The sequence below is a fragment of the Camelus bactrianus genome, chromosome 14 (assembly GCF_048773025.1).
Source record: "Camelus bactrianus isolate YW-2024 breed Bactrian camel chromosome 14, ASM4877302v1, whole genome shotgun sequence".
Lineage (NCBI taxonomy): Eukaryota > Metazoa > Chordata > Mammalia > Artiodactyla > Camelidae > Camelus > Camelus bactrianus.
This window is the reverse complement of record NC_133552.1, coordinates 20518442-20537119: the sequence shown is the minus strand read 5'-3', so window position 1 is coordinate 20537119 and position 18678 is coordinate 20518442. Positions and strand designations below refer to the sequence as shown.

The window sequence follows — 18678 nt, the reverse complement described above, 5'->3', positions numbered from 1 at the left end:
TGGTCAGATTGGTTGGACTGAAGTAGACTTGTGTGGATGGAAGCTCATAGATAGGGAAGCCCCTTTCTTCTGCATGTCTAGGGGAGCCGCGTCACACCTGCCTCACTGGAAGGACACTGAATGAGTGTGAACAAAGACCAACAGACTGAAAGTGGGAAGGATATGTTTATTTAGTAGAATTTCCTAATCTCTCAATTATACATTTTTAAAGAATTTATTTCTATGGAGTTTTTACCACTTGAAAAAAATTGAATCCACTTTTAAGAGTATGAAAGATACATCATCCTTATAATCCCGGAGCACATTCACCACCTCATTTAAACACATTTACAGATGATGAAAGTCACGTTCAGAAAGTTCAGTGACTCACCGTGATTTGAGCCAGGACCAGTCCTCATTGTGGGGGGTGTGTGTGTGTGTGTCATACACTTTGTAGGTTCCCCGTAAATGATGCTTTTAAAGAACAAAGAGCATTTTGCAATGAAACAATGTGCCAAGGAGTTCTTTAAAGCCCCTTACAGTTTGGGATTTATGAGTTAGTTGAACTTTATGGTTTTACTGACAAAGTATCACTAACTGAAGTTTTTTTTTTTTTTTCATGTTTCTATTCTTAATTCCGAACATAGCTTCATGGTCATGACCTGATAGTAAAAAGAAAAAAAAAATTGAAGAACATTGAGTTAGGTTTTCATTTAATATGTTTGTGTTCTTTTTCATTAACAGTCTCTGATATTTGATGAAGTTGACCTCTCAGATGCCAGTGTAGCTGAGGCGAGCACAAAAAATGCTAACAACAGCTTCACGGTATGGTTATATTCTGCTAACTCCCTGCTCAAAAGTTATAGGATGACCTTTCCTGAGCTTGTACAAAATGCCCTCTTCAGTTGCCAACTGTGTGTCATACTTGTTGGAGTTCTTACCAACACACTAAACTTAATAAGTACATTGTATACTCTATCAACAAACACTCTTCATGATAATTTGGGTCCATAAACCAATGTATTAAATGTTTTTTTAAAAAATATTTATATATTTTTCTCTTTAGACTTTTTAATTTTAGTGCTTTCAATTTTTCACCTCTCTTAAATGTAATACTTCAACTAATTCCATTGCTGTTGAATATTCAGAACGTTTGGTTTTTTTTTTTTTAACCTTCTATCTTGAAAATAATATTTCGTTCTTTTCTTCTACTGTTACTCTAGTTGCTGTAGTTCAGGCCATCATTTCTTCTCGCTTAGGTAATTCACGTGGCAGCTATTTAAGAGGTGTCCTCTATTCCAGTTATTTTTTTTCCCGATTGCAAATCACGCTGCTTAAAAGACCTCACTGGCTTGCCATTGCCTGTCAAGTTGCATCTGTAATTCCATCGTAAAGTCCTATAAAGTCACGCCTTAGTGTTCTAGTGTCACTGATAATTATTTGTCCTTACACTTCCCACCAGTCCAGCATTTCTGTCTGTACCTGTACTTTTTTTCATTCTTTCTGACTTCAGTGATTCCTCCTTCATCTCTAGCTGTTGAAATTCTACCGATTCTTCAAGGCTTACCTCAGATATCCCATTCTTTTTCTACTTCTTTGATTTAAAAAATATGAATTGAGTATTCACCATGTGCCGGGCACTCGTGCTAATAAGCACAAGATGTTAAGAGATGAAACAAATGTACATATCTGTCACTTCCCTCAAGGTGTTCCCAGTGTATTTGAGTGAAGTTCATCTGGGAAACTTTTTATGGCTACGTTTTCCTTAGGTCCTCTCAAATGCATTGCTCTTGCTGGCTAGCTGCCCCCATCCATACTCTCAGTCCCTGCTCTAGGAAGCCACCACTGCTGACAGCAGTGCGTTGTGTCCATCCCTTAGGCATGCCAGGGCAGGGAGGACAGACAGATAAACAAACTCAGAGATGAGCCCTGGTAGGGGTTGGGGCGGGAGAGGAAGCAAATGAGTTCAGATTTAGTCTTATTGATTTATGGGCACGTGAGACAATTCATGTTATGAATATTCCTCCCCCTCCCCAGGGACAGTTTAGTTTGAGAAGAGGAAAGCCAAGAATAGAATCCTGGGAAAATGTGAAAATCTAAGGTTTGACCATTAAAGACTGAGAGAGAATGTGCTGAAGTATAGAAGGACTATCAGGAGGCAGTGATGTTGTAAAAAGCCTGTGGAAGAGAGTTTCAAGACGGCAGTGGTTAAGCATCAAATGCTGTGGAGAGGCCAAGTCAAAGAAGAAATCTAAAGCTTCTGTTGAATTGGTTGAGGGGCGGGCCATTTGGTCACACGGATGTGAGTGGTTGCAGCGGAAGGTGGCATGCATTAGGCTGCACGGCAAATGCTAAGTGGGAAGGCAGAGAGAGCCAGCATGAATGACTTTTCCTAAAAGCTTGGCTGTTCAAAGAAGGAGCAGACATACAGCAAACAAGAATGTTCACACCCGAAGAGGGAGTTTTGGTTTGTTGTTGTTGATCTTTTGCTTTGTTTTCAAAGTGGGTTTCAAGTGTCTCTATACAAAGAGGAGAGAATTGTTAGGATTGGGAGTAGAAATTTCAGGAGCAAGAGGAAGTAAGTGATGGAGCGTGACTGCTGAGTAAACGGAAGGTGTGGGATGGGGGGAAACCAGAGTGCAGATGATGAGACCAGCGTTGAATGGGGACAGGAATTTTATGGAAGTAGGTGTGGGCAGGAAGTTCACATATTTCAAGCCCAAATATGACTGTTTTCTCAGGGAAATTGAAGATAAGGTCATATGCTATGAGTAAGAGTTTAGGAAGGTTTGGAGGGGCTTCTCTAGAAAAAGAGACTTGAAACTGAACAGGACCTGTAGATTACTAGGCAGTAAATAGTACCTACCAGAGATTGGAGGTCAGTTTAGAACTGTTCTTAATTCCTAGATCTAGAGCATTTTCTTTAAGATAGGCAGAGAAAAATAACTCAGTTGGCCCAGGATTGATGGTTGTTAGGATATATTGGACAGAAAGATAAAGGATTTGAGGGGTCAGTAACTCACCCATTTTCTCCCTCTTGAGTTCTCAGTTTTTGAGAATGGCATGCAGTCAGGAACGACTCTATTAATGGCTGAGCAGGATCTGATAACAACTCAATGCAGAGCTTCTCATAGGCTGCTGGGAGCCTCAGGCTAAAATGTTGCTTATTCTTCCTTCCTCCCAAGTGAAGGTGTGGTTGGGTGATTAGCCAATCAGATTAACCACTTGCCTTCCCTGGGGGATGAACACTGGTTTTTTCCCCCTGTATGGAGACTCACTTGGGGATGGGAGGGGGGTGCATTTAAGAGTTTCTCCCCAACAAGGATCTAGAGTTTAGTTTGAAAGTCGGTTCCAAAATTTAAGATTTGAAGGACGGAGTAATTTCAGGTGAAAACAAGGCCTAGGGTGTTGGAGGAAGTGAAGGTAAAGGGAACTGAAAAGCTTGGGTTTGGGAGGGGTTATTCAGCTCCTTTGTGCCGCTCTTTCTTGGACCTCCGGCTGCATGCGGTGTCTCCTGTTGTACCTTTTATAGGTCTTATATTCTGCGTTATGTTTCGTTAAGTAGTTCTGTTTTTATAACCTCCTCGAGGACCGACACTCATTATGTTTTTATCTCGTAGTACTTTACCCATAAGAATTTGTTGATTTTAATTAATAAGATGAAAGTTTATTTTAGGCATGAGAAGACTTTCTGTTGAAATATTCTGAAGAAATTTCTTCACTCAGCCAAACAGCATTTCTAAAGTTTTATTGAACTAGAAACATGGAGACTAAAATGTTAGGCAGGTTGCTTAGAGTATTATAGGAAATCAGTTTGGTAGAACTTTCCAGGGTATAAAATGGGATAAGAGAGATGTTTTCAACCAGTAATTGATCATCCTCCCTATCTTTAAATATTTAGATATCCCACCTTCCTGGGTTAAAGGACTGCTACTAATGCTGTTATTTTGGTCAGTTCGTGTCAGAGGTTAATGGTGTAGTTTGGTGGTGTTAACGGCTGGGGAATCCAGCAGTGGCCAAATCCTGCTTCAATATAGTCACGCCTCCTTTCCTTGAAGTCCCTAAGGATGAAATATTGACAAGAGACAACAGAAAATGGAAAAAAATCTACCATTAGTAAACAGGAAGTGGAAAAGCTGTGCTTCAACCAAAAAACCACTGTCAAACTCTCTAGTAAAATGGGTTCTAGAGAGAATGTTCTAGAGAGCAGAGTGGAAACTGACCTAACCTGGGAAATCAGTGTCCTTTCTGCCACATTGTGTTGGTTAGGAACAAGTCCCTGAGGCTGGCGGAGCTTCAAGAGAAGGGCACACAGACACACGGACAAGAGTGATGCCAAACGATTTGCACACATGGTAGAGACCTGCCTCCATGCGGGTTACTTTTCCTTTTTTGCACAGCTCTGTGCTCCCATCCCTGGAGTTAATAATTGTCTTGTCTTTTTGGTTTTTTGGTTGTCTCAGTCACCTCGGATATTGTGTTAATTTTCTATTCTTTTGTAACAAATTATCACAGACTTAGTGGCTTAAAACAATGTCCATTTATTCTTGTAAAGTTTCTGTTGGTCTCACAGCATAGCTGGCTTCCTCTGCTGCAAGTCTCACAATGTTGAAATAAATAGATATCATAAATTAAAAAATATATATATATACATAAATATATACTTTTAAATTACCCTAAATCGGGCTAATTTTGACCAAAATTTGAATTTAGGGGCTGACAAGTATCTTCTGCAATAAGCAACAGTAACAACAACAAAACCTACTAACAAGGAAAGCATTTTCTGTGACATTAGGTGTCAGCGATGCGATCAGGTGATGGAAAACAACAATTTCTGACGGCCTTAATGGCACTTTCTGAGTCTTTCAATTAATGTTCATCATTAATTTATTTGTAGTTTAAGTGCTTCCATGGCATATTCTGTGACTGTGGAATCAGTGAAACGATCTTAATTTGGGGGCTCATTTTTAATTGTTCATTTTCTTTTTCATTTTATTGGCATCTGTATGGTGTTTTGGAGTTTTATTTTCACTTTAGTATTTTTATCTTTACTACACCTCTGTGCTGTATGTGAATATGCTCTTCTTATATTAGGCTGGAGAGAAGATTTGATTTGCCTTTGGTCACACTGCTGCCTCTAGGAACAGATCAGAAATCTGATGTTTAACCCAAGGCTCTCTCCTGTCATGCAGAGTTCTTTCCATCTGGATAGTCTTTGCCTCTGTTCTCTTTCTTCTCACATATGTTGCTCTCTTTGTTTCTTTCTCCCTAATCGGGCAGGTACATCCCCAGTTTTTTTTTTTTTTTTGATTTTTCCAATTGCAGAGTTTAGACTATTAAGACTAGCAGCCAGGGTTTGGGTCAGGGCTCAGCCATGTCTGGTTAGCTGACGTTGGTCAAATTAGTTAACTGCTCAGTCTCAGTGTTCCCACCTTTAATTAAGGTTAATAATGATACCTGCTTTGATAGTTTAGGAGGATTAGATGAAATGTGATAGTGCACCAAAGTGCTTGGCACAGGGATGAGCACGGGCAGTTTAATAACTGTTAGTGGCTTTTATTATTGTGAACTTACCACTCCCTTCACAAGTGACAGTATTGCCAACTTTTACAAGTTTGGGGCTTTTGAAGGAGAACATGGATGAACTTTACCTTGAGGAAACATTCATCCTGTTTATCTCGAGGTGTACTGAAGATTTATTTCCACTTTACTCTCCTATTAATAAGCATCATTGGAAAAAGCAACCTTTGTGTCATGAATGAAAATACAGTTGTTCCTTGTTAGGTAAATGTTATGTGCTAAAGAAGAGCTTTTTAATGATTTGAAAGCCATCACAATTTTGTGGTATACATTTGGCTTTCAAAGTGTACTGTTCAGATGACTGTTTCCTTCAAATTTTGATGAGGATTAGGCTAAACCTTAAATAAATGAGTCATCATTTTTAGAGAAATTATTGTATTGACATTTGTAAGACTTCTTATGGAAGTTTGTAAAGAAACTTTTTTTTTTTTCCAGTTGGAAAGAAGTACGAAGGTAGTTTATTTTGTGTATTTAACCACCCTCAGTATTTTTTGTGCACAAGCTACAAGTGTGTTTGAAATCCCACGCTGGCTTCACAGCCATGCTGGCTTCCTCAGTTGTATGAAAACAGATGCCATGTGGTGGCACTTATTTTTAGAACCACATGAGCACTGGAACAAAGAGTCATTTTAGCTCAGGGGGGCACACTTGCCGTGGTAGACATGACCAAAAGTTGACTAGCATTAGATTATGATTCTTCTGATGAGGTTTCTTTAACGTCTACATTAAAACAAACCAATAAAGGGAGTATTCTTACTGCACATAAAATGCTGAAAATTATGCATTCATAGTACAGTCGAAATGAGCAGACCGTGTTTTCATGGACGGAAAACATGTTCTTAAGAAATTGTTTCTTTAACGTTGACTTTATGTTTATTCTGTTTTCCTCTTAACTTCCTCTCTGTGAATCTAATTCAGTTCATCTTCTCTCTTGAGAGAGATATCACATCCTTTGAACCTAAGAAAGTGTCAGTTTCCTTTTATCCATTAATAACTCAATCTTCAGTTACAGTGGAAGTAACAAAAAATTACTTTTTATGCCATTTGTGAATACACATCATAAAATAGGTATTTAGATAATCATATAAATACATAATCACTTAGATGAGTAAGTTGCCTACTTTGATAATGTTCATTCTAATGGCAGTGTACCTCTTATAACTGCTTTATATCTGATGCCTCATTCAGTTTTTCTGTATCAATCCTGTAAGGTAGGTTCTATGATGCTTCCCATTTTATAGGTGAGAAATCCAAAACAGAGAAGTTAACATCTAATACATGTAAGTAGCTAGAATCTGAAGCCATCTGGGGCATACGGCCTCAGTCTACTGTTCTGCCTTTTTATTGTGAAATTTTATTAACTGAAGGTGATTCAGGTAGGCTTCTTGTAATTGTGTTTTACGTGTTCAGTTGTCTTTTCTCCTCCAAGTCAATCATAGGCTTTTATGCTGTGTTACCAAATGTACAAGCAGCACTTGCCGGTCACACTACACATTTAGAGCACTGCGTGTTGTTCTGGGCACTACATTTTAAATAGAAATGTTGATAAGGAGCTCACAGAGGTAGGTAACTAATATCATTTTTAAAAGGTCCCAGAGTCATGGGATTGATTGACATTAAAGGGCATTTTTTATTTTAAAGATTTGGGAAAATGTGACATCTTCGTAATATTTGAGGGATTATCTTGTATAAGAAGCAGTAGACAGGTTTTGTACAGGACAGAGATCCGTGGTTGAATTCATGGACAATTTCAGCGCTACATAAAAGAGAACTTTCAGTGTCATCTGATGGAACAGCGCCTCTTGTGAGGTAATGGCTCTGCCCATTAGTAGAAATCTCTAGTCATCTCATTCCCTGTGAACTGAAAGGGGCCTTCAAGAAGAGCGTTCTCAGAGCAGACTCAGGTTCAGAGCTGAAATGAACTTCTCAAGGTCGGATGGCTAATAGTTATGCACAGCTAGTGTAGAATTCGGGACTCTGAGCTCTTGGGGTTTGTTGGGGGTAAACAAGGAGGAGTGGATGTAGAGGTTGCTGGTCACCATGCTGAACACGTGACCCACGCTGTGTCATTACAGCACCCAGCCACAGCTGAGGGGCCTTCCTGCAAGAATGCTGTTGGGGATGACAAGTAGATTTCTCATGATGATCATTTTAATCTGTATGGAAATATCAAATTATCGTGTGGTGTACCAAGAACTAACATAGTCTTGTAGGTCAAATATACTTTAAAAACAAACTCGCAGAAAAAAGAGATCAGATTTGTGGTTACTGGAAGTGGGGGCGGGTAGGTGGAGTGAGGTGGGTGAGGAAGAATTGGATGAAGGTGGTGAAAAGGTACCAACTTCCAGTTATAAGATAATTAAGTACTAGGGATGTAATGTACAACATGATACGTAGAATGAACACTGCTGTATGCTATATAGAAAAGTTGTTAACAGAGTAAATCCTAAGAGTTCTCAGCACAAAGGAAATTTTTTTTTCTATTTTTTTAATGTTGTGTCTATGAGATGATGATGTTCACTAAAGTGAATGTGGTGATCATTCATGATGAATGTAAGTCAGATCATTATGCTGTATACCTTAAACTTACACAGAGATGTATGTTAGTTATATCTCAATAAAACTGGAAGAAAAAGGAAAAAAGAAGAATGCTGTTGGAAGAGAGTGTTGCGAGGTGTGTGTATGTGGGAGGGGGCGAGGGGAGATGGTGGAGACAAAAATTTCCTGGTAGGCACAAAGACTATCTTTGATTCATTTACAAATATTTATTGAAAGCTCGCTGTGTGTATCAGACAACTGCACTATATTCTGGAGATGCATTGGTGACTTAAAGGGTTGGCCACTGAGTCCCATATGTTTTAAAAGTTTAAAAGCCTCCAGGAATAGGTCCTTGTCTTTAAAGTATATGGCTGGGGACTAGGACTCTTGGGATACAAAAAAACAACGATTTGTCTCCCAACTAGGACTAGAGATTGTGCCAGCATGGGGGTCCAAGTTGTAGAAAGAGAAGGGAATACACAAACTCTTGGAGCTGGAGGGCCAGACTCTTCAGGATTCCATAGACAGACTCCTCTGCGATTGCTTCATCTCCTTTTCACCACAAACGTACAACCTGTGTCAATATTTCTGTGACCAAAATGTGGTGACCAAGTAGAACTGCTTATTCCTGACCCTAAACACCAGTGTTTTATGAATCTGCTTCCCTGGGAAGCCTTAGCTTTAGGCACCTTATGGATGGCCAGTGGAAGACTTCCATCCAGATGAAAGGTCCTTCTGTTTTAACCTGTATCATGGAGGACTGACCTGTGCAGTGCCCCTGCCATATTGTAGCTCCCAGTGAATGGCCATGTGCTACGCAGCCTCCTCTTCTTGAGCTAGTTGTAAATCTGCATTTCACTCACATGTTCCCCACACTAGGCCTTTCACAGTCTCCAACTGGATGGTCACCGTCACCATGATCTTGAACACAGCAGCTGTAGCTGTGTGGAATTGAACTTCTAAATTCCATCTTCTCTCTTGAGAGATTCTGCATGAAGACTGGCAAGGGTTGGTCAAGGTTCAAAACAGCAGCTCCAGTCCCACCAGCCATCCAATTACACAGAGGCTTCCACACAGTGCAGACTGACATGGAAGGTTTGTCCTCTCTGCCAGCCTGGCCATTCCACCGATGCCCCTTTTGGAGAAGGGCTATGAGATTTGTACTTGGACTTCACCGTGGTCTTTACATGGCTGAAGGCTCTTTAGTTCCACATTCATTTAGATTAGCTCTGACTTCTGAGCCCCATTTGTGGTATAGAATGCATACTCAAACCCTGTAAGAGAGAATATCCTGACTTACAGAGGTACCTGGAATAGAGGCCTAATACAGGAAAATAAACTACTAGCAATAAAAATATTTTTTAAAACCCCACAAAACCCAAAACCATCCTAAATGCCTGGATATCATCTAAAGAGGGCTTGTTATCCTGTGACCTTCTGACTGAAGCAGCAGAATCCTGAAGAGTTTGAGTATCTTGGAAATTCTGAACTGCCTAGCAAGGTGGGGTCCTGTTTGCTAAGGAGTTTGATGTTCCTGATCTCCCAGGAAGTCAGAATCTTTGGTGCCCTGTTAAGAACTTGGGAATAGTTAAGAGCCATGGTGGTGCTCGAACTCTCCAGAAAATCCCAGAGATTTTTGCTATCCGGGGCAGTCTGAGAACCCTGATGAAGCCCAAGTGATGGGGACATGAAAAGGGGCACCTTATCCATCACACCTGGTCTTAGTGATGACTCCAGAATCTGGCCTTGCATCTGGCATGAAATACTCTTAAAATGAGAACGCATCATTACACGTCTCAGATTTTGGCTCCATTAAAACAATTTCTTTTTTTTTCTTTTTTTTAAGTTGAAGTATAGTCAGTTTACAATGTTGTGTCAATTTCTGGTGTACAGCATCATGTCCCAGTCATACATCATGCATATATTTGTTTTCATATTCTTTTTCATTATAGGTTACTGCAAGATATTGAATATTATTCCCTGTGCTATATACAGAAGACACTTGTTGTTTATCTATTTTACATATTGTAGTTAGTATCTGCAAATCTTGAATTCCCAGTTTACCCCTTCCCACCCCCTTTCTTCTCTGGCAACCGTAAGTTTATTTTCTGTGTCCATTAGACATTTTAAAACAACTGTTTATTTTTTAGTATTAAAATAATTTTAAGTTTTTTGCCTTGAATGTTAATGAACTATTAAAACAGTACTAAGGAAAGCCTATTATTCTACAGGTTTTTAAAATTTAAGGTGTTTATAATATAGGTAAGAAAAAGAAATGATCATTCATTTCCAAAACTTCTGGTTTACCCTGTAACCCAGTAAGGAGTAGTGAGTACATAGCAGGTACTTTGGAGTTTGTGTCTCATTATTTCATTAAGCCCATGGAGTATTCTTCCTTTCCTTCAACAGATGAAGAGGTGAAGTTTTGAGAGCATCATTTTGTACATTTATCTCATGAACAAGCAGCATAATTAATGTTCAAAGCCTGTGCTTTTTCCATGAGTAGCATATTGAATTTTATGGATGATGGATAGCATATTGGAATTTTATGAGGGCAGTAGCAGTAACCAACATTTTTAATAGGATTTAGTCCAATCTGGCCATTCCCAGTGAATCCCTAGTACCTGACAAGTGAGAAGGAGGTTTATGTAGACCAGGGTACCAGCTGGCAGTGATTGGAGTGCAGGCCTGATGTCACACAAGCTCGATTCTTGTGGTAGTGATTAGGCTGAAATTATCTTAAATAGAAGAGAGAGGATTGGGAATTTTGATCGCTTTCTCATGGTGACAGGTCTCTGGTAAGAATTTAATTTCCAACAACAACAACAACAACAACAACAACAAAAAGTGATTGAAAAAGAGATTTTTCAGTTCAGTAGTTGCTGCCTTAAACATCTCTGTGGTCTCTGGACCCAGTTTAAACTTTGCCAAGACCAGAGAACTGTGGACAAAGGGAAGGGAGAGGAGGTAACTAACACAGAGTTGTTGAATTTGGGAGGATTGGTGTATAAATGCCTTCGGTTAAGGGTAGAAGACGAGAATAGAAGCAGGTTTGTAAGGAGTGAAAAGAAGACATTGTGAATTTGAAATGATGGTAAGATACCGTGGTGATGTCGAGAAGGCAATTGAGAGAGATGCTTTAAAAACTATAAAAATGTCTTTAAGAACTTTTTGGGGTATCATTTTCATGGCTCTTTTTACATTTCTAGCATACTCAGTTATCTTCTCTTATTTCTTTAGTCTGATTATGGTGTAATGGAAATTTTAAATTTTAGAAACCTTTTGGTTTTGTGGTGACCAGTACAAACAAGATAATTGCTTTGTTTTGACATTTCCCATTACATATGTGTTCTGTACAAAGCAATTTACGGTTACAAACCAAAAGAGCGTGTGCCAAGGGACTGGGGCTAATGCATTGTTCTGATCTCTGGTACAGCCTGAAAATATTAAATGGAGGGTAAAACTTTTAATGTGTGCATTAACTAATATTCACTGCTACTTTACAGTAGAAGTGTATGTGACAGAGTACAAAAATAAGTTCTGAAATCTCTGATCCTTGTCATTACAATTAAGACTAACCAAAAAAACCTTTCAGTTTCCCATGTGCAATGTCATTCTTCAAATACAGTGTTATATATGATTATATATCTTGTCAATATCTTGCTTTCCTAAAGTGTCTGGTTTGCAGACACCTGTCTATAATATTACTAAGTTAAATTATTACTCTTATTTTACCAGCACCTTTTCTTTTTTTGTTTAATCATTTTTTATTTTTATACAATTTTAAAGGTTACTTGCCATTTAGAATCATTACAAAATATTGGCTTTATTCCCCATGTTGTACATTTCATCCTTGAGCCTGTCTTACACCCAGCAGTTTGTTCCTCCCACTCTCTGACCCCTATAATGCCCTAGCCCCCTGCACTGGTAACCACTAGTTTGTTCTCTGTATTGTGAGTCTGCTTCTTTTTTGTTATATTCACAGTTTGTTACATTTTTTAAAAATTTTTAATGGAGGTACTGAGGATTGAACCCGGGCCCTTGTGCATGCTAGGCATGTGCGCTACCACTGAGCTATACCCTCCCCTCTTCATTGTATTTTTTAGACTCCGCATATATGTGTATACAGTATTTGTCTTTTTCTGTCTGACTTATTTCACCTAGCACAATGCCTTCCCAGTCCGTCTGTGTTGCTGCACATGGCAAAATTTTGTTCTTTTCATAGCTGAGTAGTATTCCATTATATATCTATACCACATCTTCTTTATCCACTCATCTGTTGATGGACACTTAGGTTGCTTCCATACCTGGACAATTGTAAATAATCCTGCTCTGAACATGGGGAGCATATATCTTCTGTGCTCAGTGGAGCAATGGAGCCACTTTACTCTTCTAATTTTTGAGTTTCATAGGGGAGAAGGAGGTCAGAGACTTGGGTCCTGGTAGGTGTGGTCTTCAAGCTGAGTTAGGGGCCTGGGGTCAAATAGGATCTATATTCAGAAAAGGAGATTTAAGACACCCATGTCCCTTGCCTTCTTAGTTCCTTGAAGAGTTTTGCTTGGGACTTCCAAAAGCTTTGGGTACATTTTTTCAATTGTTAAAAATGTCCAGTATACACAGACTCAGGCTAACTGTGATGAACCCCACAACCCCATTGCCCAGTTCCACACACCTTCATCTCGTCTCTCCTTTCCCTGTTTTACCTGGAGTGTTTTAAAGCAGACCTTTCTAGTTCAAAAAGGTACATGCACCCCAGTGTTCATAGCAGTACTATTTACAATAGCCAAGACATGGAAGCAACCTAAATGTCCATGGGCAGATGACTGGATAAAGAAGTTTTGTGGTATACTTATACAATGGAATACTACTCAGCCATAAAAAAGAATAAAATAATGCCATTTGCAGCAACATGGATGGACCTGGAGATTGTCATTCTAAGTGAAGTAAGCCACAAAGAGAAAGAAAAACACCATATGATATCACTTATATGCGGAATATATATTAAAAAAAAGATGAACTTATTTACAAAATAGAAACAGACTCACAGACATAGAAGATAAACTTACGGTTACCAGGGTAGGGAAGGGGGTGGGAAGGGATAAATAGAGGGTTCAAGATTTGCAGATAGTAACTAATATATATAAAATAGATAAACAACAAGTTTATACTATATGGCACAGGGAACTATATTCAATATCTTGCAGTAACCTATAATGAAGAAGAATATGAAAATGAATATATGTATGTTCATGTAGGACTGAAATATTATGCTGTAAACCAGAAATTGACACAACATTATAAATTAACTATCCTTCAATTAAAAAAAAACATATATACAAAAAACCCTGAGATCTTTCATGTCATTGTATGAACCCCTCAGTCTTCAGTAGGCAACCCAATATAGTTACCAGATCTTAACTCTGCCTCTTTTCCATCTTTTTTCTCAAACAAAGCCTGAGTATGCAGAAGCTGTGAAAGAGAAAGATTCACTGAGTTGACCATAATTTTACAATGAAGGAATAATCTTTTTTTTTTTTTAACTTGCTATAACACTTTTTTAACTCCTCACATAGGCAGTGTGTTAACTAATGGTGGACAATTTAGCTTGTACATTTGTGTTTTTTCTCTTCAATATGTTGTAACAAAATTAACTCCATACTGAATTTACAGAAATGATTGAAGAATCAATGAGACATTGCCTTTTTGCCAGAAGTCTGTAGTCAGGTATTCCTGTAGATAAGGAAGACAAACATCCTGTTGGCAAAGATGTTCTGCTCTCTTCCAGGGGTCTTTCCCTTTCTATAATTAGTAGATTTCTCAGAATAATTATTTTTATATACTTAAAAAATTTCCATTAGAATTTATTTTTTCAATACTGGGCATTTTTTCACAGAATCCCATGACAAGTGAGTAATCATTCATATCGATGCTGCAGAATTCTCAATCGATTATTTTTATCAATGCATAGGTAATTATTGGATTTGTAGTTTGACTTTTGAAATAAATGTTATATCCAGATGATATGTAACTTTTTCTTAGCTAGGAAAATAAGCAGTTTTGGGACAGACTTCCTGGGGTTCATGACTAATGCCTCCTTCCTTTATTTTGAGAGTGTATTGGGATGTTTGATACCTCATAGTCTGCATTACAGCTTAGATCAGTGAGTTGTTATTCAGCTAAAAGAACTCATCAGCTACGACGATGATCACTGAGCCAAAAACCAAAGTGTGGAATGATTTTCAGATAGCCTCTTTGACTCTCAGTGAGGGATATATACATGTTTGTGTATAAATCTAAGCATGGCTCTGAACAGACATCTAAAAAGATTTTTAGTTCCTTAGGGTTTTTAAAAAGTTTTGTTTGTTTGTTTTCGTTTTGGGTTGAAGTAATTAGGTTTATTTATTTATTTTTAAATTATTCTCCTTATTTTTAAATGGAATTACCGAGGATTGAACCCAGGACCTTGTGCATGCTAAGCAGGTATTCTACTACTGAGCTACACCCTCCCCTTGAAAAGATTTTTAGATCATTCTGAAAGGGAATAGGAAAGGCCTTAGTTCAACTACCAGGCAACATGATTTAGCATCCTGTTACATAGCGTGCTGCCTGCATAGAAAAGTTTCTTTGTAAATTCCAGCTGTAGATTAAGAGTGATGTTCTTGTAGATTAATAGTAATATGCATGTGAACTACCTATAGATCTCATTCTTATCATTATTAGTCCGTTACATCTTTATAAGTTCTTAAAAATTATTTTAGATATTGTGAAATTTGTGTCCCAGGATATCATGGAACCCAGTTTCTTTGTGAGCACTTAATGCAGATTTACAGCTGTAAAAATGAGTGTTTATAGCTATAAAATGAATATTTATGTTATTACAGCAGTATGATAAGATCTCTTCCTAACCTAAAATTCTGTTATTTTATTGATTTAAATTATACTATCTGTTGAAAATACCTGTGGCACCTTCTAAAGTCTTGGTGCCAGAAATACATTCATTGTGACCTTGCACTTTTATTAGTCTTCCATTAAAATTCAAGCACCCTTTGGAGAAAACAGACCTTTGTCATCTGTCAGCAACTCAGAAAAAAATTACTCTTTTAGGTCAGGAGTTTTCATCTTAGAAAACCGGTGGGGTTTGAGGCAGCAGTAATAAAATAGGGAAGCGCTGACCCCAGAAGGCAAAGGAGTTGTAGGTTCTATATAGGACTTGGAAACTCAGATGCCACTTGGTTACATAAGTGTACGGCGTGGCCAGCTGAGGGAAGTACCTCTGATGAGAAATGTACCCGTCTAATATGATGAATATTAACTTGTTCCTGTTGTTTTACAACACAGCACTTCAGGGTTCAATAGAATGACCAAATAAAAACCTCAGAGATCCCCATTTTGTGACCTCTGTTACATCAGATGAGGTTCTGTGGGTGGTAAGCTTTTTCAGATGAGTCACACACAAAGAGATACTCTTGCGGCAGATGAGAACACTGGAAATTTGGGAGCAGAAGCATGCAGAAAAGGCAGATAGGGGCTATCAAGATTAAGAGCACTTTCTTTACTTTATTTAGACCAGATCCTGCCTTGACTAATGGGAAAGTTGGACCCTTGTGTTTTCCTTCATTGATAAACAGGGACACGTGTGCACCAGAATTAGCTATATTGTTTTGCCAATGGTAGTTACATCTGAAATTATCCACATCTCCCCCAAAAGATGATTTTGATTCACCAATTCTGATTTGTACCATGGTTGGATATGTTTTTAAAAAAAACTCTTGGCTTAATTCAGGTACAAGGACATCATTGAAGACCTGTGCTCTTAGATAGAGCAGTCCCTAGTTTATGGGAGTGAGTATCTCTGTTCTCAAAATACTCACTTAAGATGCATGACTACATTGCAGTTTGGCACATTTAAATTGTGTAAGTGAATTATTTCATCCCATAAAAGAAGAATGGAGAAAAAGCAACATACATAATTTAAGAGTCGGATATAGATTTTATGCAGAAGGACAGAAGAGGTATATTAAGACTGAGCTGTTGGCAACTTTAGGTATAGCAAACCTTGTGTTGTAAAGACATATGATTATACCTGATTCAGCTTTAACAAAAGTCAAATTATATCCCCTAAGTTATAATAAATATAGGCAATAAAAATTGTTCTGGCACTTTCTGTTATAAACGTTCTGTTTGTCCTGCTTTCCAAGAAAGGCTTGTCACTGCGTGTGAATTTCCATTTCCATCAAGGAAGTTCAGGATTAATCACTAAAGATAAAACAGTAAGTCCTGCCAGAGTGCAGATGTGATCAGTATGTTGTCAGGAACTTTAGAATTAGAAATCAGAATTTCCTAAAAAAAGTTCTCGGACATTTAAAAGCACCACAGAAGTTTGCGGAGTTTCCTTCATTGCAGAATCAAAAATCTGAGTTAAAAGGAGTAACTCCGTCTTGAATAGTTTAGGCTTGATACCTCCTAGAGATGGCATGCTGAACTCTTTCAGAGCTGTACTGGGATCTGATGCTCTTTGGGAAGCCTTTTGCTATCTTATATTCCTGCTTTGGGTAAGGCTAGACGCAGTGCAATTAAGGGGGGACCACTTCTTTTCCTAATTTGTTTCTTGATAACTTTCCTAATGTCTTCTATGGAATAGGTCATTATCTTTATTCCTGTTTTGGTGGTTTGCTAGGCAGGGCCGAGTCTGTGGGCAGAAAAATGCCTCCATTTTTGATCTAAGCTCCTGTCACTTTTGTCTGTGGACCACACTTACACAAGCAATCTACACATTATATAAGAAATCTGTAAATATATATATAATTTCCGTCAGTGCTAAGAAGGATTGTGATACTGACATTTGGTGAGGTTTGGCTTCCAAACAGACACCGTGCTGAATGCTTTACTTGGACTGTCTCATTAAACCACACCACACTCTGCAGAGCTGTGATGTGCTGCTCTGCCCTCACTTTGCAGATGTAAAACTGAGGCTCAGAGAGCCGAGGAAACATGTCCATAACCACACGCGTGAGAAGGGCGTTGTTAGTATTCGTTCTGAGTCCATCTGACTCCTGGGTTTAGGCACTGAATCACTCTGCTGTTACCTTAGTGGTTTCCCGTTGGGAATTTGCAATAAAATATCTTTAGGACACTGGTTCTCAAACGGGGCTGCACTTGGGAATCACTTGGGAGTTAAAAAAAATACAATAAAACTGGTAGCTGGGTCCCACCCTCATATGCTCTTGAGTTCATTGGTATGGAGGGTGGCCTGGACGTTAGGGTTTTTAAGAGTCTCCCAGGTGATTTCTTTGTTTGTTTTATTTTATTTTTTTTAATTTTAACAGCTTTATTGTGATACGGTTCCTGTACAGTAAACTACACATATTTCATATGTACAATTTGATGGATGTGTACACCACCACAATCAAGATAGCTTACATTTCCATCACACCTCAAGAGGTGCAATTTTCGAATCCCCAGTTTATCCCTTCCCACCCCCTTTACCCTCTGGTGACCGTAAGTTTCTTCTCTATGTCTGTGAGTCTGTTTCTGTTCTCAGGTGATTTTAAGGTGCAGCCAAGCTTGAGAACTCCTGCTTTGGAACAATGCAAAGTTTTAAATTCTAAATTCCCATTTTTCTGTTAGTAAAAAATTTAAAGGCTTTTTATTACAGAAATACTACATATTTACTTTAGAAACCACAGGCAAACCAAAAAAATATATTTAAATTATCTGCAGTTCCTTCACTGAAAGATGACCAGTAAAGTATTTGTTATTTTTCTCGTGTGCATACTTACATATTTAAAGTCTTAACTATAATGTCACTCTTCTATAGGGTTTTATACATTTAATACCAGATTGTTTTATATGTTTTATGTATTTACATGCTTTACCAGACTGAGAAATTCTTTTTTTTGGGGGGGGGTGGAATTCTTGATTTTTATACACACATAATAGTGTTGTTGCATTAACCCTTATAAGTCATTAACTCTCAAAGTGGAGCAATATGTCTATTCATGTGAAGTTTGTATATTATTTGAGGTGACATTTAGAAGACTGACTAATGTCGACATGTCTCCTTTGTAATCCATCTTATACAGCACTTTTTCAGACAGGCAAATCCTGGTTTACTTACTTGTCTCCCTTACAGATTATTAAGGCAAAAGCCCATATGGTTTGTATGCCTGGGCTCTGGCATGCAGTAAACACTCAATAAATGATGGGGTGGATGAGCAGACAGGCAGATGTGTTCTGGGATCCGAGATGGGAGTGGTGGTTATAGTTGGAAGAAACTAATTACTGAAGTTCAGAGGTGCCTGAAAAAAAATCATCGGGGAATGTTGGGGTAGTGAGAAGAGAGGGTACAAGTGAGACTGAGATGAGGCCGGGGGTGAAGGGACACTTTAGGACAGGTAAACTACAGCTCCTTCAAGAAAGGTAAAAAGGCCCTCTAGTTCCAGAAACACCCTGACCCTGGCCCCCAATAGGCTCAGACTGTCTTCTCTGGGAATAGCTCTCTCCTCTGCCTTTCCGGCTTTCATCCTCCTCACTTAATCATAATAAAAGGGCTTTCAGAGTAAGAACCAAATAATTTTCAGA

At 38.4% G+C, this 18678-nt stretch overlaps 1 protein-coding gene across 11 annotated transcripts in view; it reads left to right on the top strand.

Annotated features, from left to right (window-relative positions):
• Positions 1–18678, top strand: part of DGKH (diacylglycerol kinase eta) — a 160428-nt gene that overhangs the window by 65115 nt on the left and 76635 nt on the right. For all 11 annotated transcript variants that reach the window (XR_012511716.1, XM_074378233.1, XM_074378235.1 and 8 more), the window contains exon 4: positions 724–804. Coding sequence is in view for 10 of the 11 variants with exons in the window: in XM_074378233.1 (XP_074234334.1) it covers positions 724–804 (81 nt within the window). In the remaining variant the exon portion in view is untranslated. The remainder of the gene's footprint in view (positions 1–723; positions 805–18678) is intronic.